Source organism: Rhopilema esculentum, chromosome 15 (assembly GCF_057945365.1).
Source record: "Rhopilema esculentum isolate cy_ngs chromosome 15, ASM5794536v1, whole genome shotgun sequence".
NCBI lineage: Eukaryota > Metazoa > Cnidaria > Scyphozoa > Rhizostomeae > Rhizostomatidae > Rhopilema > Rhopilema esculentum.
This window is the reverse complement of record NC_142829.1, coordinates 4,817,501-4,840,132: the sequence shown is the minus strand read 5'-3', so window position 1 is coordinate 4,840,132 and position 22,632 is coordinate 4,817,501. Positions and strand designations below refer to the sequence as shown.

Here is a 22,632-nt window from a genome sequence, read left to right as displayed (position 1 = left end):
CAAAGCACTTGGAACAGCCAGCAATATGCGTTGCATTTTAAAGCATCCATTCTTTTTCCGAAAAAAATTACTAATGTTGATAGTTTATACAAATACCATAAAATAATTGCAAATAAGGCACTTCCTAATTCCCTAGCCTGTTTTATAGGAAGCTAGAATTGTTACACGGAAACAGGAGGATGGCTGAATTTGATCTTGCAAACTGACATTAGTGTTCTAAAACTAGCAGGCATAGTTATTGCAGTGGGCAGATTAACAATCAAATCAAGAATTTTGTGACAACATGCAACATTATCTTCAACATGTCATGAAAAAATATCTCTGGCAAGATTCATGCTATTATCTTAATTGTCAATGCTTTGACCAAAATCATGCTTTGATGGATACTGACCTTGCCAGCGAGCTCCCAAGCATTGCTTTTCCCTGCTTTACTCTTGTATAGCTCTACTCTGTACTGTCTCACCAAAAGTAGATCCCGAACAAATTTTTCAAAGTTGTTTTTGCTTAGTGTAACATATGGCAGTTTGTTTGAGCCTACATTGAACAGAAGTGTCTTTAGAAATTACAAAACTATCTTTGAAGCTGTTTCTGCAAGACAGGAAAATTAAAAATAAGAAGACTTAGGTATAGTTCAAAATCGAAAACGCGGAAAACGCGGAAATCGGTTCCAGCTGATTTTCCAAGGGGTTTTCCTACACAATCTTGTCTGTGCTTGATAAGAAAGCAAATTGGGGACATTTCATCATTACCTTACTGGTCAAACCGGTGAAAATTGTGAAAGATTTGTGCCAACGTAAGAGGTGTTTAAGACAAACTGCCTTGTTGCTCTTGCAGCCACAAAATCTGTGTTAAACTTTATCAAAGGCTTAATAACTCATTATATACCTCTCTTGTCATCAAATTAGCAAAGATAATTGGTTATTAAAGGTTTCAGCGTTTTCCACGTTTTCGATTTTCACCCTCGTTCGAAATCGAAAACGCGGAAAATGCGGAATTCTGATTCAATTAAAAATAAGGTCTTATTTTTCAGTTCTTGAAAGAGCTCTGTTGCTTTGTTTATGTACTTTCATTCCAGAAGCTTAAAGCAAAATCTCACTTTTCTGCGTGTTCCGCATTTTCCGCGTTTTTGACCTTGCCGGGTCCAAGGAAGCATTCTGCTATTCAGGCATATCAGAATGCTTAAGTATGTCAATTTCAGCTTTTCCAATTCGATTCTTGAAATGTGTAGTGATGTCTATTTTTATTGGCAATTATGTAGAATATGAATGGCTCAACCTACCTCATTGCTCTAGAGAATGAGTATAATTCAGGATTCTAGACAACTTAAGTTTTATGAAACCACTACCTGTAAATATTTACCTGAACCATAGAACTTTAGCACTGCAGTTGATTTGAATACTTCCCTGGCAGTAAATGCAGCATCACTGCCATGCACTGTGTAGTAATCCTGCAGATGAAATTATAAGCTGTCTTTGTTAAAGGGTTATCCTACTTAATTTAAAATGAAAAATGAAATGCAATAAATGATACAAAGTTTGGTAAAAATACAATACAGATTCAGAAACAACAACCAAATAGAGAGAAAGCATGAAGTCATAACTCTCTTATAAAAAAGTGATGAAAGCAATTACAGTGCTAAACACATTACTACCTATAAAACGAATTCTAATTTATTTCCTTGCTATAAACCTTGTTTGTAAAGATTCAACCATAAACCATAAGAAACATGTTGAAGTAATAAAACATTAATTCTTTTATATGATATCTCCTTCATTGCTCTACAATTAAAATATTTTTCTATAATATTCAAATCTGGGAAGTTGGAGAGGCCAGGTCGAAAACGCGGAAAACGCAAAACACGCGGAAAAGTGAAATTTTGCTTTAAATATTTCTGTGTTTTCCGCATTTTTAATTTTCACGCTTGTTCAAAAATCAAAAACGCGGAAACGCAGAATTCTCATTCCTTTAAAAATAAAAGGTCTTATATCTCAATTCTTGAAAGAGCTCTGTTGCTTTGTTTCTGTATTTCCATTTCTGAAACTTAAAGCAAAATTTCACTTTTCCGTGTGTTCTAAGTGTTCTGCATTTTCGACCTGGCCAGTTGGAGACCCTTCATGGCCATCATTAGCAAAAACTTTGAGAAAAGAGACACACAATTACTCCAATGTAAATTACAAAATTAACAGTAGCAAAATTAAATAACTTTAGGTTTTTCTCAGGGACAAAGAAATTAACCCTACATTTCATTCTAACATCTCATTATAAATACTCACAGATCTTTCAAAAATTTGTATTGTAGTCTCTGGCTTCTGAAAAGAAACAAATTGTCACATTAGTGTAAATTTGATCTCACATCACAAATTTTAAATTTCTTAAAACTCTAATGCAGACATCAACTATTTGACTAAATCAGATATGTGTTAGAAACAACACAGTGCTGGGTATCAGTGAACTCTCATTCCATTAAAAACGATTACAATACTTTAAGCTACAAACAACAATTAGCTACAATAATCAATATTAACAAATTAATTAATAATTAATACAATATTGTAATAATGGGCAGGAAGAGGTAGTTTATTCACATGTGGTAGTGAAGTGGAGGGTGGGAATTATGAACTCTCAAGCTCATGTGTGTTGCAAGTGAGTGTATTAGGAGACATCCTTAGATATCCCCTAGTGAAAATACCCTTATATGGAAAAAGGATGCTAAACCCAAAACACATGTATGCTGATAGGCTTAGAAGATCATGCAACATACCCTGACTCACTCTGACTAATTGAAGTATGAGAAACTAACGCCCTATTGATGTAAAGGCAATATTGCCAATAGGCATGTGACTTAAGCAACCAATATTCACCCTATACCCAACACTCCCTGATTTAGACTAACATTTAAAACTAAATGTGCATTAAAAATACAGAAGAAAGTCTGAAATAAATATAAAGAAAAGTCCTTACTTCCTTTATTGTCTCATAAAATGAGCAGAATCCTTGTTCTGAAACACTGTCTGCAAGAGAAAAGTTTCAGATTAAATTGTGCAATGTAGATGGGAAAAGGATAAAGGTAAACAATTTTGCAATTGCAAACAGTGGTGGACACTTGGGGGGGGGCGATGGTCTTTTACTTTAGAGGACAATGGCCTTTTGTTCAAAAACAATGGGAAACATGATGTCATCTTATTAAAACAATAGGCTTGCCCCCCCCAATATTTGACCAAGTGTCTGCCCCTGATTGCAAAGCAATTGTGTTCTAAAATCAACAACAATATAGTGAGTAAAAAAGTTCAGTACCAAAATAAAAATACTCTCCTATTTTCTATCCCTATACTAGTTCTGGTTTTATTGCCCCTCGCATTCTCTCTTATTTGTCAAACTTCTTCTCTTTGTTTGACTTGACTCCTTTCAAGTCACTTGATAACAATACATGCACCAAACATCATGATTGGTTCTTAATTTGTTTTTGTCCCTAAACTATTTACTCATTATATCCCCCTTTTTTGAAAAGTTCCACAGGCAACAAATTTAATTAGTATTTGATTTGCCAATGCTAATAAATCAACAATTGCTAATGAATGACAAAGTATCATTACAAATGGCAATGCTAAAATGTGATATGACTTAGCTGTATAAACTAACACCTATGCTAAACATGCTGTATTTTCCCAGAATGCATTGGAAATTTTTGAGGTTAGTCAATTGTGATGAATCAGGAAGCTGGAAACTCTGTTGGAATCTTTGCGGCAAGGGAGAGCTATCTGTAGGGGTTCAAAAGCGTATGTAAACAGGGGAACTGTAGTCAGTCAGGGAGAAATGCAGCAATAGTGGCAATTGAAATATTGGATAACAATTCAATATTCACAGAGAAACATAGCTCTGAGAATTTTATAAATTTTCTAAAACATGTGCAAACAGTCTAGATCTGGGCCTGGTTTCCTATAAAGTCTGGAAATGGTAATTTTTTAACAGCGATTCAACTTGTTAACACAACAAGGATTATATATTCTAGATTCATATTTCTTATAGCTATTTCTTTATAGCAGTTTGACTTTGTAAATTATTAATTTTCCTAATTTGTTTCTCTTTTTATTGATTTGATTTTCAGACAGACATTTTTTACATCCTTTTTTCAAAGCAAAGCAACTAAAACGGATTCTTGTCATATTGTCAAAAGGGCATACACATCTGCCCTCAAATTTTTTATCATTTCTCCGTTAAGATTTCGTAAGGATAAGCATATGCTCCTCATCAAATCGTAGAGGAAGAATACTGTTTCGCGCTATCAAGGGGAAGCTGAGAGGGTCATCCCACATGCCTTGCCACTCTTCATGGGCTGAAAGATGGGGTGATTTTGCTCTTTTAAAAACTCCACAAGTCCATCTTATGATGTAAACTACGCCATGCCATTGAAAGAAATGTTTTTTTTACCCCTAATAAAAACATTTGACGCCCAGCTCAGAGACATTTCATGCATATAAAATTTATTATAGCAAGAAAAGGCTCATAGCTTCACAGCTGTTACGCTCTATTTCAAAAATTTCGTCATAATAAACTAAAAAGTAGCCATATAAAATAATAAAAATCTAAATCCCACCACACCTAGTGAAATTTGTCCTCCTGTTAATGCAGTCTGTGTCATGCTGCAGCTTATATAGGCGGCAGTGGAATTTTTGAATTCGGTTTTTCTCAGTCACATGTGCAACTACAATTTCGTCCCGCGTTGAAATCTGTTTTGGCCACTGGTTTTGGCGGGAATCAATTACAGCCTCTCCATCGAGATTGCCTCACTCCTGAGTGGTTTGGGGGGTGGGGAGCGCCCAAGGCGCTAGATGTCTGACTGGGGATAATACGTATTGTTCGCAGTGAGGCCAATCTTCATATGTATTGTTCGCAGACAATCATCTTCTTTCTCGGGGCAGATTAATTTAATTCCTGTGTGGCTGTCATGAATAGCATTCGTGTAAACTTTGGAGATGGCAAAGGAGTGCAAGTCCCTTGCAAGTTAATCATTTAAGACCAGCCTAAGTTCATTTCAATTTCAAAAAATGAATTATCGTTGCTATGATAATTAATGGCTAAAAATTTTATCACTTTTTGTTCGAGATAATCGGGTTTATCTTTCATAGGTAAAAAAATCGTTCGAGATAGCGAATAGTTCGAGATAAGCTAGTTCGAGATAATGCGCATTATTTCCAAACCAAGCCCTAAGCCCTACAGGAAAACGAGGGGAAATGGGAATCTGTTCAAGATAGAGAATTTTTCGAGATAACCGAGTTCGAGATAGCGAGATTCAACTGTAGTTGCAATTTTGTTTGATATAACATTTTTGCAATACATAAGATCTTGTGCGGTAGTTTGGGAATTGCAATTTTGTTGTTGTTGAATTCTCATTGAGGTTAAGACACTTCTGTGCACCAATCTTCTGCACAGGCATCTTGTAATAAGAAACCAGGCTCGGGAAAACTTTTGCTAGATTTTGGCACTTGAAGTTTCTCAAAGGTTCCTTAAATAAAACGTTCTAAAAAGCTTTTTTCAGGAACTCAAAGAACGAAGCTGAACATGGAACGAGTTCTTGTTTTCATAAATTGTGTAAATGAGAGAGAAAATAGGCAATTTGTTGTCGGAAAACAGCATTTCCATTTCATCTTTATAATACTAATTTTTTCATTTTCTTCGGTTTAAGTTCATCAATATTGTATTTTACTTGCTTTTGGTCATATTATTGGTCGGCCTTCTATAGACAATAGGCTATGTGTTTATACAATACTAGTGCAGTCTACCTAGCCGAATGTTGGTTAGAGCACCAAAAATTTTCATTTGAACACCCTTGCCTGGTAGTGGTGGACCTCCAGAGAATATGACTAGGATTTGGCATCTTTCTCTTCATCTTTAAAGCATGATTTTCCAGTCCCATAAACAGGCGTAGACAGTCTTAAAATAGCGAGTCGAGGTTACGTTATTACCTTCCAAATAAGGGGACATTGCCTGTGTGATAAATCAATGTTTCAATGGAGAATCATGGACCGAGATACAGGGGGGCCTTGCCCTCTTCAGAAAAACTTGAGTATCACTTAAGTAAAACTTGAGTAAAATACTTTTATTCTATAAAATATGGCTGTTGTTACACTTATTTATTAGGGCTGCTCCTCCAGACAAAACGTTGTATCTCGGTCTTTGGTGAGAATGAAGTTCAAATACCTGTACCTTAACATACTTTTGAAAATTATTTGTTTTTTATCATAAATGTAACTTAAACAAACCTATCAAGCCCAGAGGGTACACGTACTACATTGACTACACGAGGCTGTGCCTGCCAACAGCATGTCATTTTTGGCTTAAAATTCCAGCGCAGGTATGCCAATTGAAGATGTCATGTTTTCAGGTATCATGTTTTCAGAAATTCATTCCAGCACAGGAATCATGTTTTCAAAATTCTATTCGAGGAAAGGGTCATAAAATCCTCGGCAGCCACATACATATGCCATACCCGTCATTTTTCTCCAATGTTAACCACCGGGAGACCATTGAAAGTCTTATGTAATTTTGGTTATTTCAAGTGACGTACTTGTGCATCCCATGATTCTTTTCGAGCATATTAACCGCGTGTTTCGCGAACAAAGAGTGTCGAGATCAGTGTTCTTGTGGGAAAGACAGAGGGCTGAAAATGGGGAGTGTTAAACTTTACGTCGGTGGTCTACCGTTCAGGTTTTCCGAAGATGACTTACGACTCATGTGTGAAAAGTATGGTGACATAGAAGATGGTAAGTGAAGCTTATTTTGATGGTAACGTACATGTAAAATTGCTCCACCATGCAGTGTTCCTATAGGACGGCCTAAGCCCATCCCTGGTACTGTGCTTCTTGTCAGGATAAGTGGGAAACCCCAAATGATCAATTGAAAACCCCTTTTAATGGCTACACAGTAAAAATACCTTAAAGGAAGATAACATTATTCCGAAGGTCACTCGGCATCGAATGGGGCAAAGCCTGCATGAATTTACTGGTCATATGACTTGAGAACTTGTGGGGCATGGCAAGATCATTGTCTTTTGTTGAGCATTCGATTGCTTATGACGAATAAAGTTTTTTCGATATCTTTTTTTCTCATAATCCTCTCTTGTCCAGAACTTGTGTACTGCTTTATGATGCTTCATTCGTTAAAGTTGCTAAAATAATGTCTTCATTTAGCACTTGTGAAGCCATGACTTTCAATTTGGAAAATGTATTTTTATTTTTCAGCCTTCATTGTATTTGACAAGACCTCTGACCGGCCTAAATCGAAGGGCTTTGGGTTTGTGACTTTCGTTGACCAGGCATCTGCAGATGATTGCTTGGGAGCCCTTGATGGAACTGTAAGTATTTATTTAATAACCGATCTTATGAAAATGTCACCAGGAATTATGCTTGCTTGTATTTTTAATTTGATTGCAAGCTTCTGATAACTATACACCTGTCAATGATTCTTTGCTGTTTGATCCCAAGTTTTATTTCCCCAAAAACTCAAATATTATATTTAAAAATGGCTATATATTGATTTTAAGGTATGAATAAAATATTTCAAATTCGACAGTAAGTCAAACACTGAATTTCTTCAAGTTCCAAACAAATGAGAGCTAAGTTCCAAAAAACTACATACTTGGCAGAAAGTTTAACCAAAAAAGGACCAACAAAATTTAAAAGTTGAGCTTGAGCATATATATTGTAATAATTTCTTTGCAAAAATCATCCATCAAGGAATTTTTTTACTTTTTTAAACAGTTTGCAGAGCATGAACACACGTTAATCCCCTTGTTAAGAATATGACACAGCTCCCCCAACTTTCAAGGAATCAAGAAAGCCTGACCATGGCTGACACATGCTGGGAGAAATATATTCATCAAAACTAGAACATTTTTTTCTTGATACACCCTTCTTCTGTTTTTCTGTGCTACTTTAAAAAGGTGTATTTATCATATTTCAAGATTGAAAATATGTACATTTATACTTTTTAGGACCTAGAAGGAAGAGTATTGGCAGTTGAATATGCAAAATCTTCAAATAGTGGTGGTGGCAGAGGAGGAGGACGTGGAGGTGGCAGAGGTGGAGGAAGGGGGTTTGGAGGTGGAAGGGGTAGAGGTGGAGGCGGAGGTCGTGGTGGTGGTGGAGGAAGAGGTGGAGGCTATGGTGGAGATAGAGGTGGCTATGGAGGAGGTAGAGGTAGAGGTGGGGGCTCAAGAGGAGGTTATGGAGATGGTGGAGGAAGAGGAGAATATGGTGGTGGGAGAGGGGGCTATGGTGGAGGAAGGGGTAGTTATGGTGGAGGAAGAGGTAGTTATGGAGGTGGAAGTAGGTATGATGAAGGATATGGTGGTGGATATGGGGAAGACTATTATGGAGGTGGCGGAGGAGGCCGTGGTGGAGGTGGAGGTGGTCGCGGCTATAGTGGTGGTGGCTATAGATATTAGGTTCATATGTAAATATCTCATGGTAGGTTTTACAGATTTATTCAGAATTTGAGTAACTAGGTTTAGCTCAATACTGTCCATCTTGCATGCAGGTTTGCAAAATTATTTTTGCTCAAGGCCTTTTGTTGACATTTCTTTCTTTTGCAACAGGATCAAATATTGATTAGCCAAATTTTAAAATTCCAAGTTACATATAGTTGATTCCCCACTTCAGTTAAGATTTATCTCATCATCTTTAAAACACTGTGAAAGTTTCAGGTATGCTCTTGATGCCAGTTGTTTAAAATGACATGTCAAGAACAATTAAGGGCCGAAATTAGTCTTGTTGTCAACATTTGTTCAGTCTTTTTTGTTTTTGTTCACTCAACTTTTAGACAAATTTAAATTAACAAGGTTCTTTTTGCTACCAAAGGGCTCCTGGTCTTAGATGGAACTAGTATTGGTCTTGCTGTGTATTCTTAAGTGGTCAACAACTAAGCTGGGCACAAGATAATGACTGACTGTCAGTGATCAAATAGGTACATTTCAACGATAGTCTCTTCTAGCACATTAAGAGTCAACTATAACAATGACTGGTCTGCTGTTCTGCTGGTCTAAAACCTTTGAAACTGTTACAATAAAAGTGGAGATATAGGAAACTTCAGTGCATTGCTTGAGGAGGATATTGGTCCATTGTTGGATTGAAGATGAAACTGACTTGTTACAAGTGCTTGCATTAATTTGGTCGGAATTTCCTAGTTAAAAGTATCAAGAAGAAACATGGGCTGTATGAAAAGTTTTCTATGAGCAAACAAAAAGTTCCTTCAAAGGTCCTAGATGCTTTATCAATATTACACGCTGTCTACTGGTCTTATACCACTGGTCAAAATGCTCATGAAGATTCTTCAGGAGCATATCAAAGAATTGTCTGCAACAGGTTGTGGCTTATTTGTGATGGTCTCAAATTTTAGCAAGGCATACGACACAATTTCAGAGACAAAAGGGCTGGTCACAGACCTTACTTATGTTCGATTCTACCTCAAATTGATCAGATTTGTTAAGAGCTAATAGCAAATTGTCATAAATGATCTTGGTCTTTTCATTTAGACCAAAATGAAATACTGATTGATATTGAGATTTTGTATGTGCTGATTGACGATGCTTGGGTTGTTGAGCCTTCTAGCTTAGAAATATAAAGGAAAGTGCATTTAGACTTATTGAATTTATCTTCCTGACCTAAGTTTCCAGAGCGATCAGTTTGATGTACATATTTCTTTTCATTTATTTTCAATTTAAGTGATATACTTTTGTAACTTTTGTTGGTATTATTACATCTTGTCAGTATTCTAGTATGATATTGAAAAAAGCGTTTTCTAATTTCTTGTGGCTCTTCTGTTGATCAATAACTAAAGGCATTGAGTCATGGGTAATAGGCCTTCTCTAAAGGGAGATCATTTGGTTTTGGCATGACCGCTTCAGTATAAAGTGATATTGGCATCCATTGTTGCAACTTGCTATTGGCAGAAGCGGTTTTTTAATCAGAACGAGATAAGTTCATAAATCAGCTGATTTGGGTATACTCTCTCCTTTCACCATGACTCAATGCCTTTAAGGGAAAAGTTTCAATTAATGAACAGTTGCTTGAATGATTTGCTTGATATACAGGAGTATCACTTTCTTGAAAAAGTTATTGTCAATAACTTAAAATATGAAAAACTATCCTTGGTCTTTTCTAGTTTTGTAAGGAACGGTTACCTTTTGTATAGTAAACATGGGAAGGGTGGTGAATTCCTTCCAGCTTGAATAATTTGTCACTGCAAGCACCTCACCCACTCATATTTCCAAAAGTGGCAGGGAGCATTTAAAGAAATTATTTTTTCAGTCAAAGGGTCAATGATTGCTAGAGATATCTAGACTATCTAGTCTTGTCTTCAACATTTGAATGTATTTAGGAGAATTGAATTATAGAGGTCAGACCGATACACGCATTTGTTATAAGAACACTTGGCTACGGTTACAGCCTGGCATTTCTTAGTTTCTCTCATAATTTCAGCCTCAAGTGTTTTGTTGCTTTTTCAATTTTTGCAGACATTTTATTCCATGAATTTTGTTGAATCTCAGGCCGCCTTGTTTCTTTTGTTGTTCTTATTTTCTGGGCAAATCGCAGCCTCGTGTTCTTCATAAGGCTTGTTCTTATAAAAAAGCGTGTATGGTGATAGAGCCAGATCCTGTCCTATCTTTTTTGAAGCAGTCCAGTGGCGGAAATTCAGGTTTTCATTTGGGGGGGGGGGGGGCAGGCCTATAATTTTCCGGCAAGATTACATCTTTGATCATGTCTCATTTTAAAGAAACTGCACATTTGATAAAAATAAGTGATTTTTGACGGGACCCTTTAGGAATTTTTCCTGACCACAACATAATTAAGTAGCAAAAAGAACAAACCATTAATGATTATGATTTTTGATATCGAGATCGATATCTCATCTAAGACAATTGATGATACAAGAGGTCGACCGATCACACTCTTGACAAGTCGTACATTCATGTTATGCATTTTATCTTGTTTTCATCAGTGGGAAATACGTTTGAAAATAACTTTTATTCGAAAGAATCCGATGGAAATTTCGGCTAATCTTTACAAAATTGAAATTAAATATACAATTCACAAGCAGTTTTGATTTTGGTCATATATTTTTTCTTTGATTATTTAGTACTGGCTAATGCTTTTATCAGCTATGCTATGTTCAAATTTTGCAAACAGGGCACATAGAGGTTATAGAGTCCCCTGGGGTGAAAAGGGAAAATGCAGATCACCTGCGAGCGAAGCGAGCAGAAAATATGGCAATTACGCCCCTTAGATTAGCTTAAGATTCCTTTTCAGAACGATTTCTTGGAGTAATTTCGACCCGTTATCAGGTTGTCAATTATCCGACAAAAGCCCGAATTTTCCGACGACATCGCTGATTAGGGGGGGGGGGGGGGCTGAGCCCCCCTCCAAACCAAACCCCCATAATTTCCGCCACTGGAGCAGTCAATGGTTTACCAAAATTCACTAAAATTATGAATTGCCGCAATAAAACCTTTATATAAGAACGCTCAAGCTCAAGCTTATGCAAGATTTGCCAAAGCACTACCTTAAGAACAGATATTCTTCAAGTAATTACTTACAAAACCTTAGCTTCTTATCGGTGAAAGTGTAGATTTAGTTGTCAATATAGGTAAAGCTCCAAGATAGAAAAGGCACGTTATGCGGCATGTATTCGGCATGTTGAAAAATGCCGTGGAAATGTTTTGCTCACAAGGTCTTTTATTCACTGTCGAAATTCTTCTGATTTCCGGATGCATGGAGTACACTCATTTTTTCATAATAAACTGGCTACAAGAAACGAGTACTGGACAGTCAGAAAAAATTAGGAAACTTCAGTACTCGAAGCAGAAAAATAAAGAAACTATTAAAATGTTAAGAAACTATTGCAAATAAACGACATTTTTGTAAAATCCTAGAACATGATTGCCGTGTTGACCTAGAACTTAAGACACAAATGATAAAAATATCCTTCCCACATCTAAATACATGAACATTTCATAACAGTATTCATGGCATCATAATTAAGAAACTTTAAGAAACAATGAGTATTGAAATTTCCAGAACATTAGGAAACTGGAGTACTTAACATCGACCTTTGTTTCTTATAAAAAAATGAGAGTAGCCCACACAGGTGTTGCCATGAGTGTTGCCATGTTTTTGCAATGGTCGTAATATCATCAAATGTCACACGTAAACCACGAGGATTAAATCGCAGCAGCCCCCTGATTTTGTTCCCTGTCATTTTTCGGTGATTAGCCCTCCCTAGAAAATGCGTCCACTATATGCCTTACTTTACTGCAATATTTGGGTGTGATAGACAGAAATACTAAGCAGAGGGGCTAGATCGGGACCGACTTTATTGCTATCAACTTTTAACTGGGACCGGGTAGTGAAATTATTGGGAGGGTGTGACACCCCCCCCCCCCCCAGCACCCCCCTCATTTGCACCCCTGATCACAGGTACAATTATGCACCATAGCTCTAATTGTGAATTAATTATCACAATCATGGACCATAGTTCTATTTGGTTTGATTAATGACATGAAGATTGGACAACTTTTAAGCGCAAGAAATCGAATGAATGAAGGCAGGACTTAAAGAACTCAACTTTATGGATAGCCTTTCTTGTCTTCCAAAGATGTTTTTTTTAGTAAAAAATGATCCATTTTTGGAAAAACAAGCTAACTTTGAGGCATCTCAGAAAATTTGTCACCTGATTCTCATTTTTCAAAGGAGGCGCACAATTGGAATGTTTCAATTCGGTGAGGGAGGGGCAACTGCCCCTAGTTTCCCACCCTTAAATCCACCACTGAGGGTGTGGGGGTGTGACAGGATGGGTCACCCACTTTGTCGGCAAATGGGACTTGCATACCCCCACTTAAGCATAATGTCCGGCGACGGGCCTGATCAATCAATTCGGCTTCACTTGAACGACCTGTAAATCTCTCTATGCAGAGTTCTCACATAAGAAGAGGATGAAAGGTCTTCTGTGGAAGAGTTTGATGAAGAAGGCAAGTGGTCTTACCCTTTGTAATCAAACAGATATGCAGACAGTTCTGAGGACGGCTGTAAGCAGAAAATGAAAAACTGCTTTACACATTATCTGGGTTTTTTGTTAAAGTATAGAATTGGGTGACAACTAAAAGTCGCGTATTTATCATAGTAAGAATAATTCTGGCAATAAACTCTTGAGCTCTTCAGATGTTTGATAACGAGTCTTGGCGACGTTTTAATTTCCAATTGAATGGCAATGATAAGAAGAAACAAAACATCCAAAGCATGCGTTTTGCAAAAAACAGAAGAAAGAAAGAAAGAACTGTTTCACTGTTTTGAATAATAGCTATCTCAAGCGTGTTAATGGAAACTAATTACAATACCAATGAAAAGATCTGATCATTTGCTTCAAACCAAACTATAGGAATTGACTTTTTGCTAAAATGGGTCTAGAAGCACTAATAAACGAACAATATGCTTTGTTAGCATAAAAAAGTTATTTATTGGCAATGAACCATTTCAGGGCCGGCAAAATTGGGGGACATAGCCCCCACTTTTCTCTAGAGCATGATTCATTATTTTAATGCAGTCTACCCTTTACTCGAGCTTAATCCTTGCTCGCAAGATCTTCTATTGGCTAAACGTGGCCCAGAAAGTCTGTTGTCAATGGACTGTTGTTATCAATTGTTGAGTAAACCAGGAGAAATTTTTGACAACACGAGAAACGAAGAATTTGTAAGTATCGTCAAAAAGCTTCCAATTCTGATTTGATTGACGATCCTTTACTGGCCACAGAAACGGAAGAAACGTTAATTAATTGTGAAAACTGTAGACGAAATTTTATGGTATGGGAAAATTTGAATAAGGGCAAAGCATACTATCTTTCTTTTCTGCCAAAAGAACACTTTCGAAGTATCAGCTTAAAGTGTATATCAAGCCAGTGAAGGAAATAGTGTTTTTTGGACAAAAACATACCCCTGAATCGACTAGCAGTGTTGTTCTGAGGGTATGCTCTGTTGTTTAGTCCTTTTTTGCCACCTGAAAAAGTTGACTTTTCATATTGTTGAGCAAAAGCCGCGCTATTTGAAGGGGCATGGGTCTAGTGCTCAGTGACGTAGATTACGGAACACACTGAGGCAACGCCATTTGTTTATATGTAAAAGAATACGGTAACACGCACATCAAAATACCTGATCGCTGTGTTGTGTATGGTTGTGGTAATAAAAATGACAAAGGGACTGTTTGGCCCTGGTTCTCCTTGCAAAGTAGCTTTTCAGCCATTCTTCGTCAGCCAAAGGCTCCCCAGTATATGGCTCAAGGCTGTCCTCCCATTCCTCCTGAACGCAACCAGCGTTTCTATATGCATCATTACCTGGAGACATCGCTCTATCGTCGTGCTCAATGTCATAATCAAGTTCAGTTCAGAACTAGAAGTCTCTTCTGATAAAGACTCTGAACTCCCTGAATCCGATTTTGAACTCATCTCGAACACCTCTCCGTACGACAAAACAAAACACTGTAAGAAAAGGCGTTCCGTAATCTACGTCAGGGCTACTCTCTGTTCCAGACTCCAACGTGCGCGGCTTTTCCCCACGGGGCTCAAACTTTGAGCCCAAATAATTAGTTACCCTTAATTGAAATAAGCACAAAAATGCTACGAACGGATTCAGCGTACCAAGAACTACAGAAAACATTCAAAATATAATTTGACATGATATACACTTTAAGAATTCTGGACGTAATGACAAATTCTGTTAAAAATTGTTTTTGACCAGCCTAGTTTTAAAGGCTTCAAACTTTTAATTTTAACGGTGACATCAATTCACTTGGTAGCCGGCTTTGCTTGAGCCTTCACTAATTCATTCGTTATTTTTTCCTAGTACAAATTTTGGCTAATTTAGGCTATATTCCTTTCCTCGACAGCTGGTTTTTTCCTTGCCTCGTTTTGAAACTTGGGTTGGGCGGAAAAAGCAACGAGAAATCGAACAAACACATTTGTAAAATGTAAGGAGCTATGTCTTCAGGTCAAGAGGGGGGACTCTTGATGGACAACATGGAAAAAGGCGGAGAGGATCGAACAAAGCTTCAAGAAATTCTTTCCTTTGTGAATCCTGGAAAGTCAAACGCTTTCTGGAAAGATGTAAGAGTTTGCCCACTTGCTTTTGAAGATAAAAATCAAATATTATTTATGGGGTCATACACAAATTAAATTCTTGCAGAGATTTGTTGTTTTGGTGATGGAGGGTTTCACTACAAAAAGGGGGAGTAGGGGGGGGGGGGGGGGAGGTTCAAACTGTTGTCACTTTGGTGGGAGTGAGTTACTTCTGCTATGGTTTTTATTCATTAATTAAGACTAAAACTTCTCTTGTTATTTACTAAACTGATGGATTGTTACATATAGTAGCATGCTCATCTTCACCAAAATTAATCTTCACCTTACAACTGCTAATCTCAAAATTTTATCATAATATTTCATTGTTCATTCCTAATTTGCTTTTGCAGTAAAAATGTAATATACACTTTTTTTATAGGAACCAGTAAATTTAAGTTCAGGCTGACTGGGGCACAGCTTGCAAGTTGCCCTACAACAGGTTTAAATTAGAATTATGACATCATCAAGCACATGCACAATTTTTTTAAATGCAGAAAGACATGGCAAACAATATGTATCTTTTACAGCATCACTTTTACTGATTTCAATATAAAACAGTCAGAGAAAAGCCAGCATCTGTATTCAAACATTGGATAATCATAGTCATCATTATCAGTATCTGTGATGAACAGTAAAACTGGCAATAGGGCTGATAATTAATATCTTCAGAATCCAAACAACGCAAACAGGAGCCACATCTAGTAATGTCAACTGGCAGCTTGCGGTTTCCTGTAGAAATGTACAGATTTGAATAGGCAGACTGTAATATAAATAATGATTTACAGCCTTCAGAAAACTTTTTCTGTTTACATTTTACCTCTTATACTGATTAGTTTTTATGAATTTTATTGCTTTCTATGAACTACAAATATTCTTTTGCCGAACAGATACACAACTCTAAACAAATTGCCAAATAGTCAATGATAGAGGGTGTGCCCCCCTGCCCCCAGCCATGATGTCATTGAATGTGCTAAGTGGAAATAGTTAAATGAAGATGCCTTTTTGAGAAATCATTGACAATAAAGGCCATTTCCAATGCCCAAAGTCATTCTCATCAGGAGTTTTTGAGCAACTGACCTACATTTTAAGCTCATTTGGGGCAGATTGGTGATAATTAGTTGAGATGTAGCAACACCATTCACTTTAACACATTTTGCATCTCAAATATAGAATGCACAAGTTGATTCCTATTGTCCTTTTTTATAAATCCATTGAAAAATAATATTGAGCAAGATTGAAGTTGCATGAAAAAATCAAGAGAGAGTTGTTGTTTGTAACCATTTGTAAGAAGCCCCATTTTTTCAGAGATAGTATGTTCTTATGTTCAGTTAGATTGAAGAAATTTGGCAGAAAAACTTATCTGTAATTGTTGGGAAGATGAACCAGTTCTTGTTCATGGTCTGTTGGCTTCCAAATTTGGCATCATATAATACACTTGAGCAGTTTAAATCTGTCTGTAAGGTGGGATGAAATCCTTGTCAATACACATACTCTCCGCACTACTAAATGAAAATATACATCCAACTAGGCACTGTTCCATTGACAAAACAGCTATTTGCTTAGAGATTGTCAGCAGTATCAAACAGCTTTGTTAATAATTGACAATTTTATCGAATAGAAAATCTTAATTCCCACAATAGCCATTTCTTCCATTGTACGAGTGCACAACTGCTGAATAGTTGGTGCTGTAGCTTCCTTTGGAACTGTGCCAACTTCTCTTTTGGCAAGGCAAAAATGAATATTTACAAAATTAACTTGCTGATAACGGCATCTACATCATTTCGTAGCCGCAAGCAATAGAAAGCTGGACTCTATTCAGAGGAAAATGGGAATTCTTTTGGTAGCGTTCTGTTACCAAAACTGTGTCATTCCGTTGGTAACTTACTAACCTACTTACTTACTTGCTTACTTACTAACCTACTTACTTACTTGCTTACTTACTAACCTACTTACTTACTTGCTTACTTACTAACCTACTTACTTACTTGCTTACTTTCTTACTTGCTTACTTGCTTACTTACTTACTTACTTACTTACTTACTTACTTACTTACTTACTTACTTACTTACTTACTTACTTACTTACTTACTTACTTACTTACTTACTTACTTACTTATTACTTACTTGCTTACTTACTTACTTACTTACAGGATCCCCCAACACTCCTATATGTACTCATTCTTTGTACATAAAGATCATGTATTGTGATACCTGGGATAGCTGGAAGATGGGATAAAAAAGAAGCCATAAGCTAGTAGGTGGGAGGAATTTGAATGTAAACATGAGATGAATTAATCCAACCTGCCAGCTCATGGGCTATTGCTATTGTTTAGAGAGGTTCGGAGTAGGGGCGTTGGTTGAAAAGTGTTGTCTTAAGCAATATAATACAGGGGGTTCTGAAATCTGGTGACAGGGGTAAATGGGGCTGACAAACCTTACATTTTAGGTGACGTAACTCAAAAACTGTGCACATGATACACCTTTCATTACTTAAGAGTCATTTGATAGTTGCTGGCAGAAGTTTCCCATTGTTTTTAGTGTTAAGATTTTGTGACTTGTCCTGTTTTGTACTAATCACAGAATCAAACTAGCAACATTTTAGCATCTTGCCAATCTCAGCAGTATCAAGTTCTTGAGAAGAATTTTTTTCAATGAAATAGGTGCAGGCAATGCAAGAAGAATCTGAGAAAAGTGGAAAGGTAATGGAATTCAAAGAAGCCATTGATCTAGTGAGGGCAAAAAATATTTGCATTTATTTTGAAAGTAAGTCTCAAGATCCTGTTGTGAAAATGATGACTGACTGGTATGCTGAATATGAATTATGGGAAGAGGATCTCGACAGAATACGTGGATTTGAAAAACAGGTAATGACTATTTATCAGAGTTTTCATATACACAGAACCGTCAGAGCCAGGGGGCTGGAGGGAGGGTGACTAGAGCCCCCCAATAATTGACGAACTGTAGTATGTTTCCTTTATAGCAGTGTACTGAATGAGAAGGAATACAATTGACAGCCCACTCGCAATATGAATTTCGTTCCGACCGCACTGATATACAGCATCTGATACATGGCTTCCACAGAAATCTGTATGATTTTACATGCCTCTGATTTAAATCTTTACAAATATTGAAAAAGCATGATGTAAGTCAAAGTAAGCTTTTCAGACAGATTTTAAACACAGATTTTGATGCTCCTTAAATGAATTGGCAGTTGCAAACAGTCTTCAATTATCCTATATTTGATTCAGTTAATCCCCAAATCTAACTGTTGGTGAACTTATTTTGGATTGTGTTTCTTTTTTGTTACACACTTTTTTGGCTGTATGATAGCCAAAAAATTACCATGCTGTCAGAACAGGTCCTAAATGATAGACTTAACATCAGTCAGTGTTTTTAGGTTATCTTCACAGCATTGATGAACATTCTCTGAATATGGTATTTTTTGTGCCAAAAGATTCATAAACTGCAGCCAATTTGCTGTCTACATCCACCATATTTTGTAGGAAGAAGTTGTCATATTTTAGAAGGCTATCTTCTTAGCTGTTTAACAAATAAGACAAAAAGCTAAATACAATTTGTAAATGTAAACATTCTATTTCATGTACTGGAGGTGTGTATTATATTTCCACCTTAAAGTTTATCTTACCAGTGGAAAAGCTTTCTTACAATGTTTATCTTTCTACCCTAGATTTCAAAGCTGGCAGTAATAATAATTGATGAAGATTATTCCAAAACTAGAGCCGCCAATAAACAGCTTGTCGATGCACGCCAAAGAGCTTTCTTCAAATACAGTACTGAAGAATTTGCTGTTTCCATTAATTCAAGGAATGTCAATATAACACTTCTTGAATTGTGTGCAACAGATTTCTACAAACCAAATGATAACAAAAAGAAACAGAGCAAAAACCATGGACCAGCCTTTCCAAGCTTCAGAAGAGATTTTTTTGTCATAGCAAAGTTAGTTTATAAGATTTGCTTTACTTTTTATATTTGCTACAGTTAGCTTGTTGTAATTTTAGAATATCTGCTTCAGGGCTGCCACAAGCTATTGTGCTCAAGATCCATTTGCTCATAGAGTGGGTCTTCCATTTGCCAACATGTTTGAAAATTTGCTAAAAGAGATAAGGATTTACCAAAATATTGACTAGCTCCTCTGCAATTTTGTTCAAAATTTGTGCCAAAATTTAGTGCAATTTTTTGCATTCATTGGTCATACTAATTGTTATGAAAAAGATGCTTTTTCAAATGATTCAACACTCAAATTGTTTTTATATGTTTTTCTTTTTGATGCATGTAAAATAGCATTTTAATTTGAAAATGTATTTATGTAGATGTGGCCTTGCTTTGTAGATGTATTGTCGACAATGACAGAAAAGTATTAAATGAATCAAAAGCTTTAGAATTGGCTTTGGAGAGCAGATATGATAAATTAGCATCACTGATGATCAGAATGTCAAAGAAAGTCATGTAAGTCCAGTTCTCTCATTCTGTAAATCATAGTAGTGCAGCCACTTAACCTCAAAAATAGGATGACTTGTGCAGTTTATGGTGCAAGCATGAAATGCTGAATAAGATGAGATGCATACTGCCACTTCAAAAGCACCCCTAAAAGCTATTTTTAGACTGGGGTACCTGTACCCAGTCCCCTTTTGGGTCTTCCTCCATATCTTCTGAACTATGTAAATTATAAACCAAAATTTGTTTTCTGGCATAATTTCGCATGATGAATAAAATGAGATACAGAACCCATTTCAAAAGCCCCCAAAAGCTATTTTTAGACCCCTTTTTGATCTTCCTCCATATCTTTCTAACTATGGAAATTATAAACCAAAAATAAAGCGCCCCCAAAAGCTAATTTAAGACTGGGGTACCTGTTCCCAGTCCTCTTTTGGGTCTTCCTCCATATCTTTTGAACTATGCAAATTATAAACCAAAATTTGTTTTCTGGCGTCCTTAGACATGCTGAATAAGATGAGATGCTTACCCCATTTTAAAAGCGCCCCAGAAAGCTATTTTAAGTCTTCTTTTGGGTCTTCCTCCATACCTTTTAAACTATTCAAGGTATTAACCCAAACAATTTGTTTTCTGGCGTAATTTGACATGCTTGATAAGATGAGATGCACACACAAGTTCAAACACGCCCCCAAAAGCTATTTCTAGACTGGGGTATCCTTATCCACCCATCTTGGTCTTCCTCCTTATCTTTAAAACTATGCAAGTTATAAACCCGGAGCTACGGTTTCTGGCGTGATTTGACATGCTGTGTAAGGTAAGATGCACCCAAAAGCTTTGTAACCACGAAGAAGCTGATACTAAAATGTTTTTCCATGTGAAGAGTTTTTCCAGTTCAGGACATGGAAGAGTGGCTATGAAAACGGTCGACAATGATGTTATCAAAAAAGCGATTGCATTGTTTCGTCAGCTCAGTTGAGTACAGCTTTGGGTCGAGTTTGGGACAGAAAAAGACAAAAAAATGGCTACCCATCCACGATTACGCAATTACACTAAAAAACTCTTTGGCTTCTTATTTTGGTACGCGTTTACTTGCTGCGACACAGCGTTTACTTGTTCTTCATTAATTATGTGGAATAGGCAAAATCTGTTTGGAAGACTTTTCTCAAGTAATTTTTATCTTTCGTTGCTCTATCAAGTGCTACTGGTCAGTGGCGTAACCGACACAGATTTGGGTTTGAGCAACTCCTAAGGGTCCCCTAGGAGGGGCTCTGTCAAGGTTTTCGTGATAAAGGTTTGTTTGCATTAGTTAAAATGAAAAATGATTTGAGAAACAAAAATTATCCAGGTAACATGTTACATAAATACACTGAGTTTGCAAAGACTTTGGAAAGAGTGGTTTCCTTTTAAACCAATCCACTATTTTTTCAAGTTTACTGTCTTAGGGTGTCAAACGCCCATTTCAATCTTCACAGTTTTTAATATATTATTTGGATAACATGTCTTCAAAAAGAAAATGTAATGCTAGAGCCTCCAAGAGTTTAGAATAAAAATTAAGCAGCACTTTCCAATTCAAGTTAAATAGTTTTTTCATTGGGCCAATCCTGATGAAAGCATTCAAAGTATGGTAAACAAACTTTCACCCTTAGCGCATAACACAAAATTATTCTTTTCTCTCTGTTTGTCACTTAGAATATGCGACCATGACAAGACATTCCACGTGAAAAATACTTGTTAAATAAAAAGAGAACCGAAGCAGGGAAGTACTGCAAAATGTCGGAAGTTTAGCGGTGCAAAATATAATGTGACGTTCTATGAAGCCAATCTGGACGGTGTGGTAGCAAAGTTCTTCCCTGACCCCTTTTCCTTTCCCATCGGAAAAATCTCCCCTTTTTGTCCTCATATACCTCCTTTATCCCTATTTTTCTGTTTGGCCCCTAAATATAAAATATTTTGAACAATTAAATTCAAGGTCAACTCATTGAATTAAAATCTCCACGCTGAAATTTGTGATCGGTATATTCTTTGGCTAAGCGACACTTTTGCCAGAATGAATGACTTTGAGCATCTGCCTGATAATTAACCTCTTTGGTATTTCCACTACCTAAGATTGTCTTGTTTCTTATTGATCTTTCAATCTTTTTATCGCATAAATTATTTCTTTTGCTGTTTTCTTTATTTTTGTCTGGCTTTGGGAACAATATCATTGTTCAAGGGCCCCCGAACAAAGTATTCCTTAGGTTGCCGAACTGTTCTGTTAAGCCACTGCTACTGATGCAGTTCCCAATGAAGAAGTGTCATTGCTTTAGAGGTACCTAGGTTTGCTCAGCATTTCAAAGAGGGCAAGATTAGACATTTGTTTCTGAGCTCACCAGCGACAATTTGCTACGTAGGAGCTTAGACAATAAAGTTTCAGAATTGTATCAAAATTTCTCAGGCAAAGCAGGGTTATTTATGGACGGCGATCTTTCAAGCTTTCCTTCTCATTTAGCCTGTCAATTTCCTCCAGAAAACCAAGTTTCGGGGTTATATGTTGCATAGTTTAAAAGATATGCAAAAACACCCAAAGGAGGACTGGGTATAAGTACCCCTGACTAGAAATAGCTTTGGAGCGTTATTGAAGTGGGGTCTACATCTCATCGTATTTATCATGTCAAGTTTCTCCAGAAAACTATGTTTTGGGGTTATAAGTTGCATAGTTTAAAAGATATGCAAAAACACCCAAAGGAGGACTGGGTATAAGTACCCCTGACTAGAAATAGCTTTGGAGCGTTATTGAAGCGGGGTCTACATCTCATCGTATTCATCATGTCAAGTTTCTCCAGAAAACTAAGTTTTGCGTTTATAACTTGCGTAATCTAAAAGATATGGGGGAAGACCAAGAAGGGGACTGGATAAAGGTACCCCAGTCTAAAAATAGCTTTAAGGAAAGCTTTTTAAATGGGTTCTGCGACAAATCTTATTTAGCATGTAAAATTATGCCAGAAAGCAAAGTTTTGGGTTGATAACTTGCATAGTTTTAAA

The 22,632-nt window shown here is 36.7% G+C and overlaps 3 protein-coding genes across 9 annotated transcripts in view; 2 read left to right on the top strand and 1 right to left on the bottom strand.

Annotated features, from left to right (window-relative positions):
* Window positions 1–4,758, bottom strand: part of LOC135685141 (DNA mismatch repair protein Msh2) — a 38,335-nt gene extending 33,577 nt beyond the window's left edge. The window contains exons 1-5 of the mRNA XM_089112653.1: window positions 4,600–4,758; window positions 2,962–3,011; window positions 2,274–2,309; window positions 1,360–1,447; window positions 392–534 (exon numbers count right to left, since the gene is read on the bottom strand). Of these exons, the coding sequence (XP_088968779.1) occupies window positions 392–534; window positions 1,360–1,447; window positions 2,274–2,309; window positions 2,962–3,011; window positions 4,600–4,639 (357 nt within the window). The 5' untranslated portion in view covers window positions 4,640–4,758. The remainder of the gene's footprint in view (window positions 1–391; window positions 535–1,359; window positions 1,448–2,273; window positions 2,310–2,961; window positions 3,012–4,599) is intronic.
* A 1,828-nt stretch (window positions 4,759–6,586) lies between these two features.
* On the top strand, window positions 6,587–9,803 carry LOC135685821 (uncharacterized). The gene is made up of 4 exons (XM_065201901.2): window positions 6,587–6,761; window positions 7,239–7,351; window positions 7,991–8,465; window positions 8,856–9,803. The coding sequence occupies exons 1-3, from the start codon at window positions 6,665–6,667 to the stop codon at window positions 8,441–8,443; spliced, it is 663 nt and encodes a 220-aa protein (XP_065057973.2). The 5' UTR covers window positions 6,587–6,664; the 3' UTR covers window positions 8,444–8,465; window positions 8,856–9,803.
* A 2,129-nt stretch (window positions 9,804–11,932) lies between these two features.
* The window catches only part of LOC135685817 (uncharacterized), a 67,202-nt gene continuing 56,502 nt past the window's right edge, over window positions 11,933–22,632 (top strand). For all 7 annotated transcript variants that reach the window (XR_016144658.1, XR_010516029.2, XM_065201894.2 and 4 more), the window contains exons 1-4: window positions 11,933–15,144; window positions 17,817–18,020; window positions 18,845–19,113; window positions 19,507–19,623. Coding sequence is in view for 5 of the 7 variants with exons in the window: in XM_065201894.2 (XP_065057966.2) it covers window positions 15,019–15,144; window positions 17,817–18,020; window positions 18,845–19,113; window positions 19,507–19,623 (716 nt within the window). In the remaining 2 variants the exon portion in view is untranslated. The remainder of the gene's footprint in view (window positions 15,145–17,816; window positions 18,021–18,844; window positions 19,114–19,506; window positions 19,624–22,632) is intronic.

Bases quoted from the DNA above. Each gene is read 5' to 3' on its own strand.
- LOC135685821 (XM_065201901.2), top strand. From the start codon at position 6,665: ATGGGGAGTGTTAAACTTTACGTCGGTGGTCTACCGTTCAGGTTTTCC. The intron at 6,762-7,238 runs GTAAGTGAAGCT...TTTATTTTTCAG, and splicing joins GTATGGTGACATAGAAGATG to CCTTCATTGTATTTGACAAG. The intron at 7,352-7,990 runs GTAAGTATTTAT...TATACTTTTTAG, and splicing joins TGGGAGCCCTTGATGGAACT to GACCTAGAAGGAAGAGTATT.